This window comes from Azolla caroliniana, unplaced genomic scaffold, assembly GCF_043228905.1.
Source record: "Azolla caroliniana isolate FFs.n. ecotype wild unplaced genomic scaffold, voAzoCaro1.0.p SCAF_15, whole genome shotgun sequence".
In the NCBI taxonomy this organism is placed as follows: Eukaryota; Viridiplantae; Streptophyta; class Polypodiopsida; order Salviniales; family Salviniaceae; genus Azolla; species Azolla caroliniana.
Genome location: NW_028230450.1, coordinates 1,586,981 through 1,604,374, shown reverse-complemented (window position 1 = coordinate 1,604,374; position 17,394 = coordinate 1,586,981). Strand labels below are relative to the sequence as shown.

Below are 17,394 nucleotides of genomic sequence, written 5' to 3'. Positions count from 1 at the left end.
AACCACTTAAGTCAAACTAGTTAAACATCTAAAGAAACAAAAATAGATTAAATTAAATAAGAATTTAAGTTAAATTTATTAAATCAATAAACAAACCTTTAATTGAACCATTAAATTAAATAAACATTTAAGTTAAATTAATTAAATCAATAAAAAACATTAATTAAACCATTACATCAATAAACTATTAAGGTAAAAAAACAAAAGTTAACCAAAAACCTTTAAACCTTTAAGCCAAACTTGTAAACCTATAAACCCGAGTTTTAGAACCGAACCGAACCGTTTAACGAGAATCCATACCAAACCAAACCATTAAATTTTTTTGGAACCAATAAACAGTTAAACCATGGCTTAACGGTTCGGTTCATTTTGAGCCGAAACCATGCCCATTACTACTACCGATAAGAGATTATTTGGATATGTTTCATGCCTATTTTTATGTGCAATCATAAAACACACAACTTCCCAGCGAAATTTGGTCGATAATTAATTTCTAAATATGAAATCCTTACAGCAGAAACCAGATCAGCGAAACCCCAAATTATGAATATAATCCAAGGTGTGGCATAACTAAATTGTAGTTACTTTGTCACATCTATGTTTATTTATTTGGAAGCGGACACATGCTTGACATCTTCTACAAGCTTTTTGAAATTTCTATCCAGAACATAAGCTTCCTTGCTACATATTTACATTATCACTTTGCAACTTTTTTGTGCAGTTTTCAATCCAATCATTGTCATACTCTTCAAACTTTCAATCAGAAGATTGAGGGCTCTATCTCAAATTAGTACGTCTTGGGACAAAAATCCTCTTTCTTGTACCAATTTCCTTTATTTACAACCTTGTTACTAAAAATAATAAACTAAAATGGAAGTGCCTAATCTTTCAAAACATAGGTGATTGCATTTGTAACCTATTCGCCCTAATCTGGTAAGCATTGATTGATGTATCACAAGTTGTCGGTTGCATGTGTTACACTACAACATAGGACAATGGTTTTCTCAATTATAGCTAGCTATTGAGTTGATTTTATATTAATAATCACCAATAGTAATCACATTGATAATGTAAATTTGACATAGTAAAAGGTGTTCTAACCAAGTTATTTTGATTGACATTAGTTAACCTTTGTTTTAGTAAGTTTATTAACTGTCCCAAACCAAACTACATCTTTCGATGTCATTCATCATAATGTTCCTAACCATTTATTTGTCACAATATGTTGGGTCCCATCGTGCCTTCAATTTTCACACCCAATGATGTCAATATATCCAAAAATGAAGAGAATTAGCTGATCATAACTTTACATTACTCAATTGTTTTTAGAATCAAAGTTGTTTATTTGTCCGATGCTTAAGCTAAAAAGATGAACACTCCGTCGAAACCATAAAACCCATGACCTAAAGGTTCCAGATAAAAAACTTCATCATTAAACCCATCATACTTGTTTAAAGTCAAAACTAATGAATAATTGACCTACCTACATGGAAACCAAAAAGTACATAAAATGTCCAATTGGAAAATCAATTTGTACTAATCAGTACTTTGAATCGTCTTCTAATAGTAGATTTATTGATTTAAGTCACCATCACCAGGATATCAACACTCACCATAACAATACTGCAACTTTTCTATCTTCACTTCCCCAATCGTTCCATTCACCATCATACATGTAATTATCAAATCACAGAAAAATTTGGCTTAGCACTATCATACATGTAATTATCAAATCAAAGAAAAAGTTGGCTTAGCAAAAAGTCTCAAGGTCAATCCCTTTTACTTGGACAATCCCTTTGCATGCAAGTACGATTAAGAAAAATATGTACTGCTCTTTCCTTGATACTTAAACCCATATTAAGTAAAAATATTATTTTCACAAAGTCCGCTTAATAAGAATCTGTTGGGCTCTTTCCTTGATACTTAAACCAATATTAAGTAAACATACTTTGGGCAAAACATTTCGCAAACCAATACATATTTGCCATATAGCCAAGATATACACATCCCAAAACAAAAACAAAAAACAAAATAACATGTTTATTACTTTAGGACAGACTTATAACATACATTGAAAAATCGAAGTTAGGATCAACCCAGTTTGCTTCTCTATGCATACAACAATTCTTTCTTTTCTGCTTTATGTTTGCTCCACCCAGTTTCATTGCTTTCCAGTTTGACTCTCCTGACTCAGTGCGAGCACAGGGCTTATTTTAACATACACAAACTTTTTAAAAAGCAGACAGCATGGTTGGATCTTTCATGTTTTTTCATAAAAGAACTGGACAAACGAGATACTTTTTTCATTTCTCTTCCTACCATCTTCATAAGAGAGAGAGGGAGAGAAATCAGTTCTACTTCAAGAAAATAGATTACAAGGCCTTCAGCCCAAGATGTGAGCTGATCGGGTTACATGAAAATCATTCTTAGCCATTGTTTGCGCTCATAGGGTACTTTCAAAAGAAAAAGTAACACAACGAGTGAGGTTCAACTTTCCAACAATTTCTTGATATCAGCCTGCAAGAAAAAAAAACGTATATTTTAACTCGTTTCACCATGTGTTAATATTTCCATCATATCACCACCTTATTATTTATCGCCTTTCTATTAATCTGGTAGGACTTGGAAGATGGAGAAACTACAAGAAATACTATAGGATGGCATGTTTAATATGATAGATTAATCTAAAGTCTCATTATCTTTCACACCGTGACCACTTTTTTTACATCAATTTTGGTGGACCAGAGGTCAAATTCTTCTAAACCAACAACATTCAATCTATATTACATTGGCATACATCCAACACATCTGATTATAAGTGCCTACGTACCTTCCGCTTATATGTGCATCTAGAGCAAGGAATGTCACACAGCCTACAGAAATCTATGACTTAATAATTGTTACACTTAATGTGTATCCTATGAAAGCTTTGGTGTGAACATAGTCATAATAGTGGGCACCTAGTTAAGTAAATGTTGGGTGTGAACATACTTAGAATATTATGAACCTAGATAAGTACCTATTAGGTGTGAATTAGGTGTGAATATAGTTATAATAGTGTGAACCTAATTAAGTGGTCGTTGGTTTCCACCTACCTGTAGATACTGATTATATAAACCATTCTACATCATTGTAATCAGTGCTCGTTTTTCTTAATCTACTGATATTTCCTTAAGTCTTCTAAGTGATCTTGCTGTGTGAGAGTTAGTCTAAGATCCCTGCATTTTCTACAATAATAAAAATAATAGATACAGTAATTCTTCTACCAAAGGAAAAGAGAGACCATTAATAACATCAATCTCACCTCAATCTTGAGAGGAGCCACAGTAGGATCATATCTTTGAACAACTTGACCATTTTTGTCGACTAAAAACTTCTCAAAATTCCATTTAACATTGTCTCCAAGAAGGCTACCCAAGAGCCCAGAGCTTTTGGTCGCTTTTAAGAATTTATAAACTGGTGCTGTATTCTCACCATTCACATCAACCTAATAAAGAGGCACAAGGGGGGTTGGGACAGATAGAGAACAAGGGATCAGCTATATAATCGAAAATTTAGCAAAGTAAATGAGAGAGCATGTTATAAAATATGAAACTAATTCAAGGAATAACTTTTCTTCACTAAACCTTATCAAAAATAGGAAATTCTGCCTTGAATATAGAGCAAGCAAATTGTTTAATCTCTTGGTTAGAACCTGGCTCCTGGCCTCCAAATTGATTGCATGGGAATGCCAAAATCTCAAAATCTACAACATGTGATCCAAAAATAGTTCATCACTTTCACACCCAAAATCCTAGTAAATTTGTTTCTCTTATGCACATATATTGGAAAAAACAAATTTTACCTTGACCCTTCAAGTTTTTGTAGATCTCCCCTAACTCATTGTAATTGGAAGTTGTAAGACCACTGATAGTAAAAAAACCAGAGCATATTTCAAGGAGTTTAACCTATATAGCCCATGATATGTTACAAAACATGTACTTCAAAGTGCACCTATGAATAAATGTACATACCAACGTGAAGCCACATTCACAATGAGAAGGACCTTGCCTTTATATTTGCTCAAACTTACATCATTGCCATCAATATCCTGTTGAACATGAAGTCTGATATTAAAACATAAAAAGTGTATGAATAACAAGCAGAACTGCAAAAACTAAACTGTGTATGGAGTGCAGCAAGGAGAAGCGCACACAGTTTTCACAAGTTTGTTTGATTTATTTTAAGACCCAATAAATCAAACCTCGACTTTTAGGATTTATATGCGATTCATATTTTCCAGGCCAAACTGCGCTCCCAATAGCTATGCTTATTATCTTTCATACTACAGAGGAGGAAGAGTAGACAAATGTGTTTGGCTATCTAATTAGAAGTTTCTCTCATAGTCTCACACTTCCATTCACAACATGCTGAAGAGCCATCATAGACCAACCAGGTGAATGTTGATGACAAAGAAGACAGAAGTACCAGGATAAAGGGCACGAATGTCCAATCTGCCCAACAACACCCAGACGCACTCAATAAACATCATTGTAGCCTCATTTCATCGCATCAACCAAACTTAAACACCACGACCCCCTCGCCACTACTGATCCCATATATATTGGTTATGCACTTCATGGTCGTAAACCATCTCACACATTTCAACCATATGCATTAAGATTAATGAAACTTTAAGAAACCTAGAGCTTCTTCTTTTTTGTTTCAGTGTAGATAGCTTGAATTCACCAATATTTCTAATCATGACTCATCTCAAGGCCGATTTCCCTAACACACCTTAATATATATCTGCATTCTCTCTCTCATTCAAATGGTCTATTGACATGACAAAGCAGAAGAAGAAAACTATTCTTCATTTGTCTAAGTCGAGCCTCACAATTTGTGCTTCAGAGGATGGATCCTCTGTATGAAAACCTTCCCAATGGAAGAGGAATTCTTCTTTTCTCAACCTCTAGCCCCATCATTGTGCTTAGAGGGTATCCTTTGTCAGCGAAATCTTTCAATAAGGAGAACTAGGACTTTCGTTTTGATTGGTGAATTGTGTACATAGGGGCACACAAAGATTCCTGTCCACCGCTCAAAAAGTAGTGTGATTTTCTGTACAGTTATAGAAGAGAATAGACATTGTGGTTTCCTATAGAGAGCATTGTGATTTCAAACCACAGGGTATATATGGCCGAACACCCGTCAACCTTTCAAGTTCATTGTACGCTACCGAAGCTCTTCTGTCGGGGAAGGGATAAAATGGATCTTGAATTCCAAAATTTCAAACCCATGCCCATGGGCTTCACATGAAACCTACGGTTGCAGAAATAGAAATCAAAGCAGTACCAAGGTTGCAAGCCGATATATACAAAGATCCTCTGAGTGTCCATATTAGGAAACATGGACACTCAATGATCAATGAAGAATTTCAAGTGAAACCTTTAAAAAAAAGCCACATAGCACCTGTGTATGAGATTTTGCACTGGGAAGAAAAAGGTATGGGAAAACTTCATGTTACAGCTGACAAAAATATACCCTAACAGTAGAATCTAAATGGCTTCTTTTATTCGAAGTAAAAGAACAAAACAAGCAAGAAGGAATTTTCTGGATAAAGAGGAAAGGGAAAATCTTATCATAAACTTTACAAAAGTTGACATTTCGTATTTCTAGATTTAGACATGCCATTCGAAGAAAATGGCAAATTCTCATATTACACCCTAGAAAAAAATCCATATAGCATCTTTAGATGCTAAATTTTATGAGAAAAGAGAAGGGGGGGAAAGATATCACACCAACAACTGTTAACACCTGTGGATAAAGAAGGGATTAATTCATGTTAACTCTTACAAAAGCTACCAAAAATTCTATATGACAGTTAATTCCATTGAGAACGAAAAGGTATAAACAAATCACAAGCATATTTTTACACCTCTGGAATATCCGCTTTCCAGAGTTTTAATCGAGAAGAAAAAGGGCAACATTCTCATGTTAAACCTTGCAGGGGCTTCATGAGGGGAAAAAAAGAAGAAGAATGGGCAAACAGATGGGCAAGCATACATTGACACTTCTAGTTGAGAATTTCAACTGAGAAAGAAAAAGGGAAATTTTACTCACAGACACATCTAGAGTATCTCATTTCCGTGTTTTCCATCTCGACAATAAATGGAATTACCTTACAATATCTTCATTGAGGATGCCAGAGAAGAAAAGAAAGAAAGATATATTAACGTCTTCTCAATGCCAAAATTGGCCCATGAGACAATTGGTTTACAACAAAAATAGGGTATTTACCCATTCATTGAAACAAAAAAATAAAAACAAAATAAAATAAAGTAGTGAGAGAGAGAAAGAGATTTGGGGGACAACATACCTTAACAGTGAAGGAATGGATGCTTTCCTCTGCCACGGAGCCAGAGGCAGAGGCAGATGCTCTTGATGGTTGGAAACGAAGAGGAGGAGGAGAAGACGAAGAAGACAACGATGATGATGAAGACGATGACGATGACGAAACCTGTAGTGATTTGTGGTCGAAACGATCTATGGAAGCTCTGATGCTGAAGGAGCAATGGACGATGGTATTGCTGCTGCTGTTGCTGGTAACAGAGGCTTTGGATGGTGCAGAGAGGGGAGGAAGGTAGTGGGCGATGGCAGCGAGAGATCGAAGACTCGGAGAAGACAGAAACAGAGCCATATCTCCTCTCCACAAGATAGTTCTCGCCTGAGCACTGTACGCACATACATATATACGTATATATACGTATATATATATATATACGTATGTATACGTATATACACACACGTATACGTATGAGGCGCGTATACGCCTATCTGTCCAGCCACGTGTCATTCGTATACGGGCCACGGGGGCGCGCCCACGTGGCCTATACAGTCCACGTCGGCCAATGTTGGCTCGTATTCTTCCTTACCCCGGAAGGAAGCCGAGAGAGACTCAAAGAAAGAAAGATATATTAACGTCTTCAAATACCAAAATTGGCCCCATGAGACAATAATTGGTTTACAATAAAAATGGGGTATTTTATTTACCCATTCATCGAAAAGTAAAAATAAAAATAAATTTTAATTGATTAATTAAAAATCCGCCCACTAAAGCCAAAACAAAGTTGCTTGTAACGATCCCATGGATACATATTGTATATGTTTTCTGTGGATGATATGCATCGATAATCAATTGGTTAGAGCATTGCCTTGTCAAGCTGGAAGTTGTGGGTTCGAGACCTGTCGATCCCGATGGTTGTTTTACCGAACTGGACACCTCCGGCTTATCACCGGCAGTCTATCTAGGGTTCCAAACTTAGTAGTGGCAACTAAACACGAATCTGCTCTTCATGTTTTTCCTCTTCTCCTTCTTGTGATATAACACTTGCATTGTTCACTCTTGATACATCGGAACACTTGCTTCTTCTGTTTCGATGGCTTTTCCAGTGCTAATCCCTAATCAAAATCACGGCTCCTATACAAACCAAATGATTGCTTCTCGTCGGGCTACTATAAATTTCCGGCTATTCTGTTTTTTCCTTTTCCCTTCGCTATATAACTGCATTGATATGAATGCCATCATTTGTCCTGTAGGGTCTACACATGTATGGTGTGAGTTGTAGCAATAAGTGCCTCTTTTCATAAAAACAACATGCCTCACTTTGCTAAAGGGTGTGTGGCTTACGATAACAATTAGTACCCCCACCCACCCCACCCCCCCCCCCTCCCTCTTAGTCTCTCTCCATGTACATCCCTCCCATGACTTTTGATTGCATAAACTCGTCCTTGCCTTTTTCTACATACAACCATCCCATAACATCTATTCCATGTGTTGTAACTCGTAACTCCTAAAAAGGCACAAAGCAAAAACCATGCGATATGTACGGTTGTAAATGGAAATCCCAACAAAATTAGGGAGCTTCTTCCTCATGTATGTAAATTCTAATCGTCCCACGCCTCACCTGGATAGTTAAGCATGTGTTTCACATGCTGCATAGTCAGTAAAAAAAATATGCCAACATTGTCATTGAGGGTAACTAAAATATTTCCATCACATGATAGGAATCTCTCATTATGTGTCCACATCTTAGTCCAAACTTAGAAGATTCACAAGGTTTGTGCGTGAAAGACCTTGGGTGGAGGTGCCTTCAAGGAGAGAATGTTGTTGAACATTGCCAATGATAACAAAAATCAAATTATTCAATTATGATTGATCCATCTAGCCAATAATAACCTAACAACATGTAAGGATTTGGTTTCTGATGTAGTTTATTAGTGTGTCTAATTAGGTAAACCAAGTATGTTGCACCATATTGTATTTGTGTGTGTGTGATAATTTAATGAGGTTTCCCTAGTTACATTGCATGTCAATCCAATTTAATAAACCAAGTACATTGCACCATTGTATGTGTATGTGTATGTGTATGTGTATGTGTGGCTCGTGACTAACTGCTACCAAATATTAAAGAGGGCAAGTGAGGGAATCGCGGAGAGGGACGGTGCAGGTCACATCGCTGATGGCGCGTTCGATCTCCACCGTCCAAGATGGATAAAAAGCTGACAACGTCTGTCAGAAGGAGCCCGACTCTGCGAAAAGGAGCCCGACTCTGCCACAGGGAGCCCGACTCTGTCAAAAAGGAGCCCCGCTGTCAGACAGCCTATGCAAGAGGGAGCCCGACTCTGTCAGAAGGAGCCCCGCTGTCAGATCACATCAGTAAGAAGGAGCCCGACTCTGTCAAAAGGAGCCCGACTCTGTAGCAACAAACATCAAAAACTCCACAAAATTGTAAGTGTACAACAAATATTTTCCATGAAACTGACCATAAAATTTCTCAAAAAAACGTAAAGGTTCAAATAACAAGTCTTACATAAAATATTAAAATGTCAGATGTTGACAACCCTAAATTGAAATATACATATTAAGATTATGGCTCATGTCGGGATGATTGCAAGATGCAACCACAATTTTTACAACATGTAACATTTGAGTCCCTTGAAGTCAAGGTCAAGCCATCGCAACGCAAACACCGAACCTTCTCATGGTCAACCAATGGCAATCTCCTCCTAGCCCGACTAGCACCTCTTTGTAATTTTCCGGAGTGGGATTTGGAAGTGTTTGGGGAGCTGCCAATAAGTTCTTGCGAGATGTCTATTGTTGCACGAGATGTCTATTGTTGCTGCCAATAAGTTCTTGCGAGATGTCTATTTTCGACATACCTTTCCAATATTCTCTCTGCTTCTTTAAGTCGAGACCTTTGATCCCTACAATTCGCACGAGGTGCAAACCGACCACTCTCACATATTTCTTGTCGTTGCTTGTACCACTCTATTACCGTTCCTCCTATGCAAGTGCCAGTTTCACTGTCCCCGATTAAGACATGTAGAAGGTCGGTAATTGATCGGTTTATTCTTCCCCTCAAGGCAGTATACTTGATAAACTGCCAATGTCTTTCCACAATATTGGTAGTGTCAACATGTCCATAGTTGAACATTCTACCAAACTTGGGCCAGAGTTTCCTCCACACACATGTCAAACCACAAATGTGTTTGGGACCGTTGCCCATTTACAACAATCCAAGATTGACGGTCTGTTGCAACCACATTAGTTATGGCATTATATGACGTCCAACATTTATCGATCACTATCGCATTTGGCCTCACCGTGGGCATCCTTGCGAATATGACTCTCAAACAAGTTTCTAATGCCACTTGCTCATGGTTTGACCCCTTATCAGAACTACAAAGCATGTACCATAATGGGATCCCAATTCCCATGGCATTGGGGGCAACTGCGGCATATAATGGTAGCCCAAATTGGTTTATTTTAAATGTCGAGTCGATTGCCCAAGAGTTGTTTAGGGTCAACCGCTCACACATTTCCAACATCCATTGATCTTGAAGTATCAAGATAAATGGTTGTATGGCGGGAGATCCTGGTTCACCATGCAGGTAGGGTTGAACATGTGCCACTTTCCCAAGATCTCGGAGTGCATAGGCATGATGCAAGATCAAAGCCCAATCAACCTTAGTCATGGCACTCCCGATTTTTAACCTTAGTCATAAGATTGACATTGAGTCTTATTATGTCTTTGAAATGGATTGACATTGAGTCTTATTTATGTCTTTGAAATGGATTGACATTGAGTCTTATTTATGTCTTTGAAATGGATTGACATTGAGTCTTATTTATGTCTTTGAAATGGAATGACATTGAGTCTTATTATGTCTTATTATGTCATTGAATTGGATTGACATTGAGTCTTATTATGTCTTTGAAATGGATTGACATTATGTCTTACTATGTATTCTTTACGTAAGGACCGAAGCACTCTTTCTATATACTTACTCTTTATTGGCCTTTCTCAAAAACCATTGCCTTCACTACTTGTCAATAAGCTATTAGTCTTATTCTTTTGACACCCAAAACAATTCCAATATACAACCAAAATGATTTTCATATACAACCAAAATGAGATTCATACACAACCAAAATGAGATTCATATACAACCAAAATGCGATTCAAAAATTGATTCATATTCAACCAAGATGAGATTCATATACAACCAAAATGAGATTCAAAAATTGATTCATATTCAACCAAGATGAGATTCATATACAACCAAAATGATTTACATTGAGTCATATACAACCAAAATGATTTACATTGAGTCATCTACAACCAAAATGATTTACATTGAGTCATCTACAACCAAAATGATTTACATTGAGTCATCTACAACCAAAATGAGATTCATATACAACCAAAATGATTTACATTGAGTCATATACAACCATTGCAAAATGACTCCACGTAGTCATATGCCCAAAGTCCTTCGTGCCCATTTTGCCATGATTTTCCGAAGGAGCTCCACGTCTTCGAATCCAAACCATTGCTCTTGTCCTCAACTTCCTCATGTGTGATAGGCGTGATCTATTATACTTGAGCTCCGGATCCAAAAAACGATTTATTGATCGTTGTCTTTCGTATTCGCTGAAGAATGATGTGGCTGTACTCCTCATGGAGGTCGATTGCTCTTCTTCGTCTATCTTTAGCCCCCGAGGCAGTATTACATGGATGCCATGTGCCTTCTGTAAATGGGCCTCCATGTCCGCTTTTTTTCGAAACCATCTCCCGTCTTTTCTACACGAATCTCCCACAATACAGGTGCGACATTTGATACCTGTTGAGTCTCTTCCACACTTGAAGAGGGACATAGGGTCCACTATAACAATGGTGTCACATTTGCATTAGAAAAACCCAAAATATGCTTACATCAATAATGATTATAAGAATGGACATAAACTCACCATTTACTTTGATATCTTCAACACCTGGACCCACGTCATGCATGGGGTTCGTATCCATGCTCGAGTCTTGAGTAATGATGTTTTCAGCCTCCGTATCATTGGATTTGGGGCACCTAACACCCTTTCTTACATAAACCCTAAACCAACATTCAAGTTAGCACACAAACATTATTATTTATACACAATATAAAGTAGAGAAATGATTCATGCCATACCTCCCTTCATAGGGTATTGTTTCACCCCAATCTGCATCAAAGTCTATGAAGATCTTGGACCGACTAGCCATCTGTACAAAACATTTTTAGAAAGGCATTCATTACATTACTATTATTAGGGAGAAAAAACGCAAAGAATGTATACAAGATTTTAGATTTGACATTCAAATGTGGGCATAAAAAAGAGCCCAATAATGCATGAATCACATGGGCAAATTCAAGCATTCAAATGTTGGCATTTAAATGACATTCAAATGTTGGCAAAATCAAAATCATACATGTATTCAATCATACACAGCCCATGGGAGATCTTAAATGCACACATACATGTATTAAATCACAGCCTATAGAAGATCTTAAATACACACAAACATGTATTCAATCATACACATGCACACACATTCGCAGCCCATGGAAGATCTAAAATACACAAATACATGCATTCAATCATACACATGTATACACACACATTCCCAAATAAATGTATTCATCATACAACAAACACACACATTCACAGCCCAAAGAAGATCTTAAATACACACATGTCACATACATGTATTCAACCATCACACACACAAATGTATTCAATCATACACACACAGAAATGTATTCAATCATACACATGTATACACACACATTCCCAAATAAATGTATTCAATCATACAACAAACACACACATTCACAGCCCAAAGAAGATCTTAAATACACACATACATGTATTCAACCATCACACACACAAATGTATTCAATCATACACACATACATGTATTCAACCATCACACACACAAATGTATTCAATCATACACACATACATGTATTCAATCATACACACACAGAAATGTATTCAATCATACACATGTATACACGCACATTCCCAAATAAATGTATTCAATCATACAACAAACACACACATTCACAGCCCAAAGAAGATCTTAAATACACACATACATGTAACCCTAAACCCATCACACACAGAAATGTATTCAATCATACACACACATACATGTATTTAATCATACACATACACACACAAATGTATTGAATCATACACACATACATGTATTTAATCATACACACATTTATGGTACCTATTAGAAGCAACCCTAAACCTAATAGAAAGAATATGATACCTAATAAAAACCAAAACCTAATAGAAGGAATATGATGCCTACCTCTGGACTGCAGGTGCTCGCAGTGCCTCACCGGAGATGTTTGCAACGAGTGCTCGCAGACAGGTGGTGCGCCTCGCTCAAAAACCCTAAACCCTCAAACCCACGAATGACAGAAAATGACAGAAAATGACAGAAAATGGGTTTTTATACTTCCTTGAACATGAATGAGAAGGGCTCCCTTTTGACAAAATGGAGCCATTCTTTAATGAGTCGGGCTCCAAGGGAGCCCTTCTTTAATGAGTCGGGCTCCATTTTGCCTGAATGGGTTTTTATACTTCCCTGAACATGAATGAGAAGGGCTCCCTTTCACAAAGTGGAGCCCTTCTTTAATGAGTCGGGCTCCATTTTGTATGAGCCGGGCTCCCTTTTTACGTGGCGCGCTTTTTCGCGCCTATTCCACATCCATCTTGGACGGTGGAGATCGAACGCGCCATCAGCGGTGCGACCTGCACCGTCCCTCTCCGCGATTCCCTCACTTGGCCTCTTTAATATTTGGTAGTAGTTAGACACCACGGTATGTGTGTGATCATTTTTCCATTTGATAAACAAAGTATGTTGCGCCATACCATATGTGTGTGTGTGTGTGTGATCATTTAATGAGGTTTCCCTTGTTACATTGCACGATGGCAATAAGTACACAAACATTTCATTGACTTATATTATTTTATTTATAGATCATTTCAAGATTTTTCATTTATACGATAGGCAAAACTACCCTACGGATCTCGAAAATTAAGGGTCAAGTCTTTTTTTTCCGTGTGTTCGGTGACACGTCTACTAAAACATAATACACGTGTTCCTGATATGAGCTGAAGGAGAACGTCTCGTGCCTTCTAATAGAACTTATCAAACATTGTGGTAATAGAGTCATCTATATCATTGGATTTACAACCCACCCTAAGTCATCTACATTGCAGTCTTTATCATCCCAAGGCTAAATCTGCATCATGGTCATTTTCAAGCTCTTATTGTGTTACACTATTAATTAGGTTTGTTAATGTTCCTTTTAGATCTACGTAGCTATTTTTTCCTATTAAATGCAGATCAATATTGACAATCAGGTACAATGGTGAGAAAGAGACTTGTGTATATATTGTGACCAAATGCTTAAACCACCATGTCAGCGTCATGGCTTTTTTCCTTCTTTTCCAATGTGATCCAAATTTGAGAATGATTAATATTGGTTTTGTCATGGGGCTTGTTCAATGGATATTGACCCTTTGGGGTCGGTAAATAATGATGGAACCATTTTCTTCCTAATGGAATAAAGATACCAGTGCCAATTAGTTTGAAAACATGAAAGACTTCATACTATTTGGTTGTCTTGCATTATCATCTCTCTTCCATAAATTTGAATTCAAAACATATAATTTCTTGTTAACCATTCAATATTCATCTTTGAATGCATTTATAAAGTTGTGAAGTAAAGTAAGTTTAAACATTAAATTTTACGCAATGGAAGTTATCTTTTTGAGCTTTTTCATCTATTCCTCTTGTCAATTAATATATCCTCTATTCACACATTTGGTTTCTCGTTAAAAACTTATAAGCTTATAATGAAATATTATTGTGTCAGTGGACTGACTCATTCATGTTTTCCTTTGAATGTTTAGAAACAAACATCATATTCATGGAATTTCCATCAAAGTTGGATTCTCTTACTCATATACCACATCTAATTATGCACAATTGGGGGATAGTCGAATTGGTCAGATACCATGTTGTTGCATATACCACCATGTCATTATTTAACATTCACTACAATTTATATTGTTAATGGAAGTATTCCTTCATTTCCACAACATCAAATGCCTGTGCTTTTTTATTGGTTGGTTTGAATTTTTTCCTAGATAAAAATTTCATGATTTCTACATTGTATGTAGAAACAATGTTAGTAAGATGCCAGTTCATGATAACATGCAATTCATGAGTAGTGTGTTAAAATGCAAGATGCTTGCATATTGTAAGTGTAAAAGTAACTTTAATGCATGCATTAACGAGATATGGGTTCGTGATTATTTCATCGTTAGACAATTATGTCCCAAAACTCATTAATTTGATTCTTAATATTAACAAGAGTGAACAAAAACCAACCATCAACTTCAAAATGATCGCAATAGACGTTGTGTTTATTAGGTACACAAGTTCAAAAACTTAAGTATGTATGTATAAGGTCCTCCTTTTGACATTTTATAATGAATGAAAGGCCATTAGTAAGAGAAATTAACTTACATGTACATATTATTGTACATCAAGACTAGCATAGGTAAATCAAGTTCTTGCTCTTGTCCTCGTAAATATTAATGATAAAGAGGATACAATGTAGGGATTCAAATACTAACGCGTGTTTTCAAATAACAGTTTGCGATAATATAGTGTCAACTTCGTTAATTGTCAAAATAAATTAGTAGTAGCGTAATATCAAGCAAGCATGAGGTTGAATGGTGTATGTTTATTTAGAGTTGTTCTTAATAAAATTATTTATTGTCAAACCTTATGACTTCTTATGTGAGTAGTATCTTGGATGGAGGTAGAGATCCTCATTCAATCAATGATTACATTTAGTTATGGCTACTAATATGATGATTTATAATCCCCCTACATTCTTTTAGTCATGATTTTATTGTCCACTTTATTCTATGATTTCACAAACAAACTATCACACGATTATTGATCATTTACATTGATACGACATGTTTTTATGTACAAGTAGCATGCACAATCTACAATATTTCCATTCAATTAACTCATCGTAATTAATCAAGTATCTAATTGAAGTGTTTCACACTTATGCATAATTAGTCCAATGAAAGATGTGAAATGTTGTCCTCGATATACAGACAAACACATTCGATGGACCCACAAGAAAACCTCAAGTATACTACAGTAGACATTCGGTTAAGTGCGTGCCCACTTAAATGTGTCATTCTATTAAGTGCGCTTTGTATAGAGGTCAAAATAGAGATCATAAAAATTTCATTGTTTCATGATGAAATTACATAAAACCAAATTGAAACTATATTCTAAACATTCAAAAAACAACAAAATGATCAACATTCAATAAAATTGATGTTGTGAACCACAAAATGAATTGAACTTAGATCTTGCATTCCTACCATTGCACAAGTTGGGTGAGGGTCAATGAAGCGAAAACTATCGATTGGTTAATCAATTAATAGCTCATTATGTGGACTCATATTAGGGGAAAGCTATTAATTGATTAATCGCTCATTATGTGAGCTCACATAAAGGCAAAACTATTAATCGATTAATAGCTCATTATGTGGACTCACATTAGGGAAAGCCATTAATCGATTAATAGCTCATTATGTGGACTTACATTAGGGGAAAGCTATTAATCGATTAATAGCTCATTATGTGAACTCACATAAAGGAAAACCTATCAATCGATTAATAGCTCATTATGTGGACTCACATTAGGGGAAAGTTATTAATTGATTAATAGTTCATTATGTGGATTCACATTAGGGGAAAGCTATAAATCGATTAATAGTTTTTCCTTTATGTGAGTTCACAGAAAAGAAAAACTATTAATCAATTAATAGCTCATTATGTGGACTCACAAGAAAGGAAATCTATTAATCGATTAATAGCTAGTTATGTGGACTTACATAAAGGAAAAACTATTAATCAATTAAAAGCTCATTATGTGGACTCACATTAGGGGAAAGCTATTAATTGATTGATAGTTTTTCTTTTATGTGAGTTCACATAAAAGAAAAACTATTAATCGATTAATAGCTCATTATGTGGACTCACATGAAGGGAAAGCTATTAATCGATTAATAGCTCGTTATGTGGACTCACATAAAAGAAAAACTATTAATCGATTGATAGCTCTCTACTCTTAGGTATTTTTGTAGCACTATCTCAACCAAGTATGTGGATCGTTTCTCCTAAACCACATGCCACAATTCAAACTAACGACATCACGCACAATCTCTAAACAATTACCATCTAAAATACGTAGAGAATCAGGCCATCTAAACTATCCACAAGACCTCCCTTCTCTTCAGAATCTTTCTCTCGTATTCATAGCATAGACACAAAAAAATAGACATCAGAAAGAAACGTGGTGAGTGACATGGATTGCAGCAGCGTGGGAGCGATTATAGCAGCAAGGAGGGCCTCAACGATGGCTGTTGGGGTTGGGTTTCCTCAAAATTAGAACAGGAAAGAAAAAATTGGGGTTTTTTTTTTTATTACTAAAAAAGCCCTAAATGCGCACCTTTTCCTTGCGTTCAAAGTGCGCACTTAACCGAATGTCTACTGTATTTAGAACTAGATGAATTTCGTCCTAATGTTCTCTTGGTTGTGGGGCCAAATTATGTTAGAAATTGAAGTCACGAGCTTTGAATGTTGGACTTTGGAATGGTGGGTCATTTATGTGACCAACCATCCCCCTATGAGGATCAATATTCATGTTCTATAATGCAAAAAACTTGTACTTTAAACCAAAATCACATGAGCAAATCAATTGCCAGTCATGTTTACTCACAATAAATAGACAGGTAAATAGTTAATTACTACTAAACATAGAGCTAATAATCAAATTAGAGTGATGCCATCATCACATTCAATGAACCAAATTGCATATATGTACATGGATACCTTGTATCTATTTGTGAGTAGATTCATTACGACATTGTCTTTGACAAGTTGTCGCCACACTATGTTGTGACTAGAGAAATGAACA

The 17,394-nt window shown here is 36.2% G+C and overlaps 2 protein-coding genes and 2 long non-coding RNA genes across 4 annotated transcripts; 1 reads left to right on the top strand and 3 right to left on the bottom strand.

Moving 5' to 3' along the window:
- Positions 1–568: 568 nt before the first annotated feature.
- On the bottom strand, positions 569–2,087 carry LOC147854292 (uncharacterized). The gene is made up of 2 exons (XR_015531033.1): positions 1,945–2,087; positions 569–657 (listed from the first exon to the last, which is right to left on the bottom strand). It is a non-coding gene; the product is annotated as an uncharacterized LOC147854292 (long non-coding RNA).
- LOC147854291 (uncharacterized) lies at positions 2,010–2,468 on the top strand. The gene is made up of 2 exons (XR_015531032.1): positions 2,010–2,099; positions 2,365–2,468. It is a non-coding gene; the product is annotated as an uncharacterized LOC147854291 (long non-coding RNA).
- On the bottom strand, positions 2,376–6,709 carry LOC147854290 (putative phospholipid hydroperoxide glutathione peroxidase). Its single transcript, XM_087331296.1, has 6 exons — positions 6,356–6,709; positions 4,014–4,090; positions 3,845–3,906; positions 3,627–3,745; positions 3,305–3,487; positions 2,376–2,517 (listed from the first exon to the last, which is right to left on the bottom strand). Exons 1-6 carry the CDS (start codon positions 6,674–6,676, stop codon positions 2,488–2,490), a joined length of 792 nt encoding a protein of 263 aa, XP_087187422.1. The 5' UTR covers positions 6,677–6,709; the 3' UTR covers positions 2,376–2,487.
- A 3,634-nt stretch (positions 6,710–10,343) lies between these two features.
- Positions 10,344–13,186, bottom strand: LOC147854289 (uncharacterized). Its single transcript, XM_087331514.1, has 5 exons — positions 12,678–13,186; positions 11,506–11,576; positions 11,291–11,427; positions 11,054–11,205; positions 10,344–10,391 (listed from the first exon to the last, which is right to left on the bottom strand). Exons 2-5 carry the CDS (start codon positions 11,574–11,576, stop codon positions 10,344–10,346), a joined length of 408 nt encoding a protein of 135 aa, XP_087187640.1. The 5' UTR covers positions 12,678–13,186.
- Between the last annotated feature and the right edge of the window lie 4,208 nt (positions 13,187–17,394).

Bases quoted from the DNA above. Each gene is read 5' to 3' on its own strand.
- LOC147854290 (XM_087331296.1), bottom strand. From the start codon at position 6,676: ATGGCTCTGTTTCTGTCTTCTCCGAGTCTTCGATCTCTCGCTGCCATC. The intron at 4,091-6,355 runs GTATGTTGTCCC...CATGTTCAACAG, and splicing joins TCCATTCCTTCACTGTTAAG to GATATTGATGGCAATGATGT. The intron at 3,746-3,844 runs GTAAAATTTGTT...CACATGTTGTAG, and splicing joins CAAAAACTTGAAGGGTCAAG to ATTTTGAGATTTTGGCATTC.
- LOC147854289 (XM_087331514.1), bottom strand. From the start codon at position 11,576: ATGGCTAGTCGGTCCAAGATCTTCATAGACTTTGATGCAGATTGGGGT. The intron at 11,428-11,505 runs GTATGGCATGAA...ATGTTGGTTTAG, and splicing joins ACAATACCCTATGAAGGGAG to GGTTTATGTAAGAAAGGGTG. The intron at 11,206-11,290 runs GTGAGTTTATGT...CCATTGTTATAG, and splicing joins TGAAGATATCAAAGTAAATG to TGGACCCTATGTCCCTCTTC.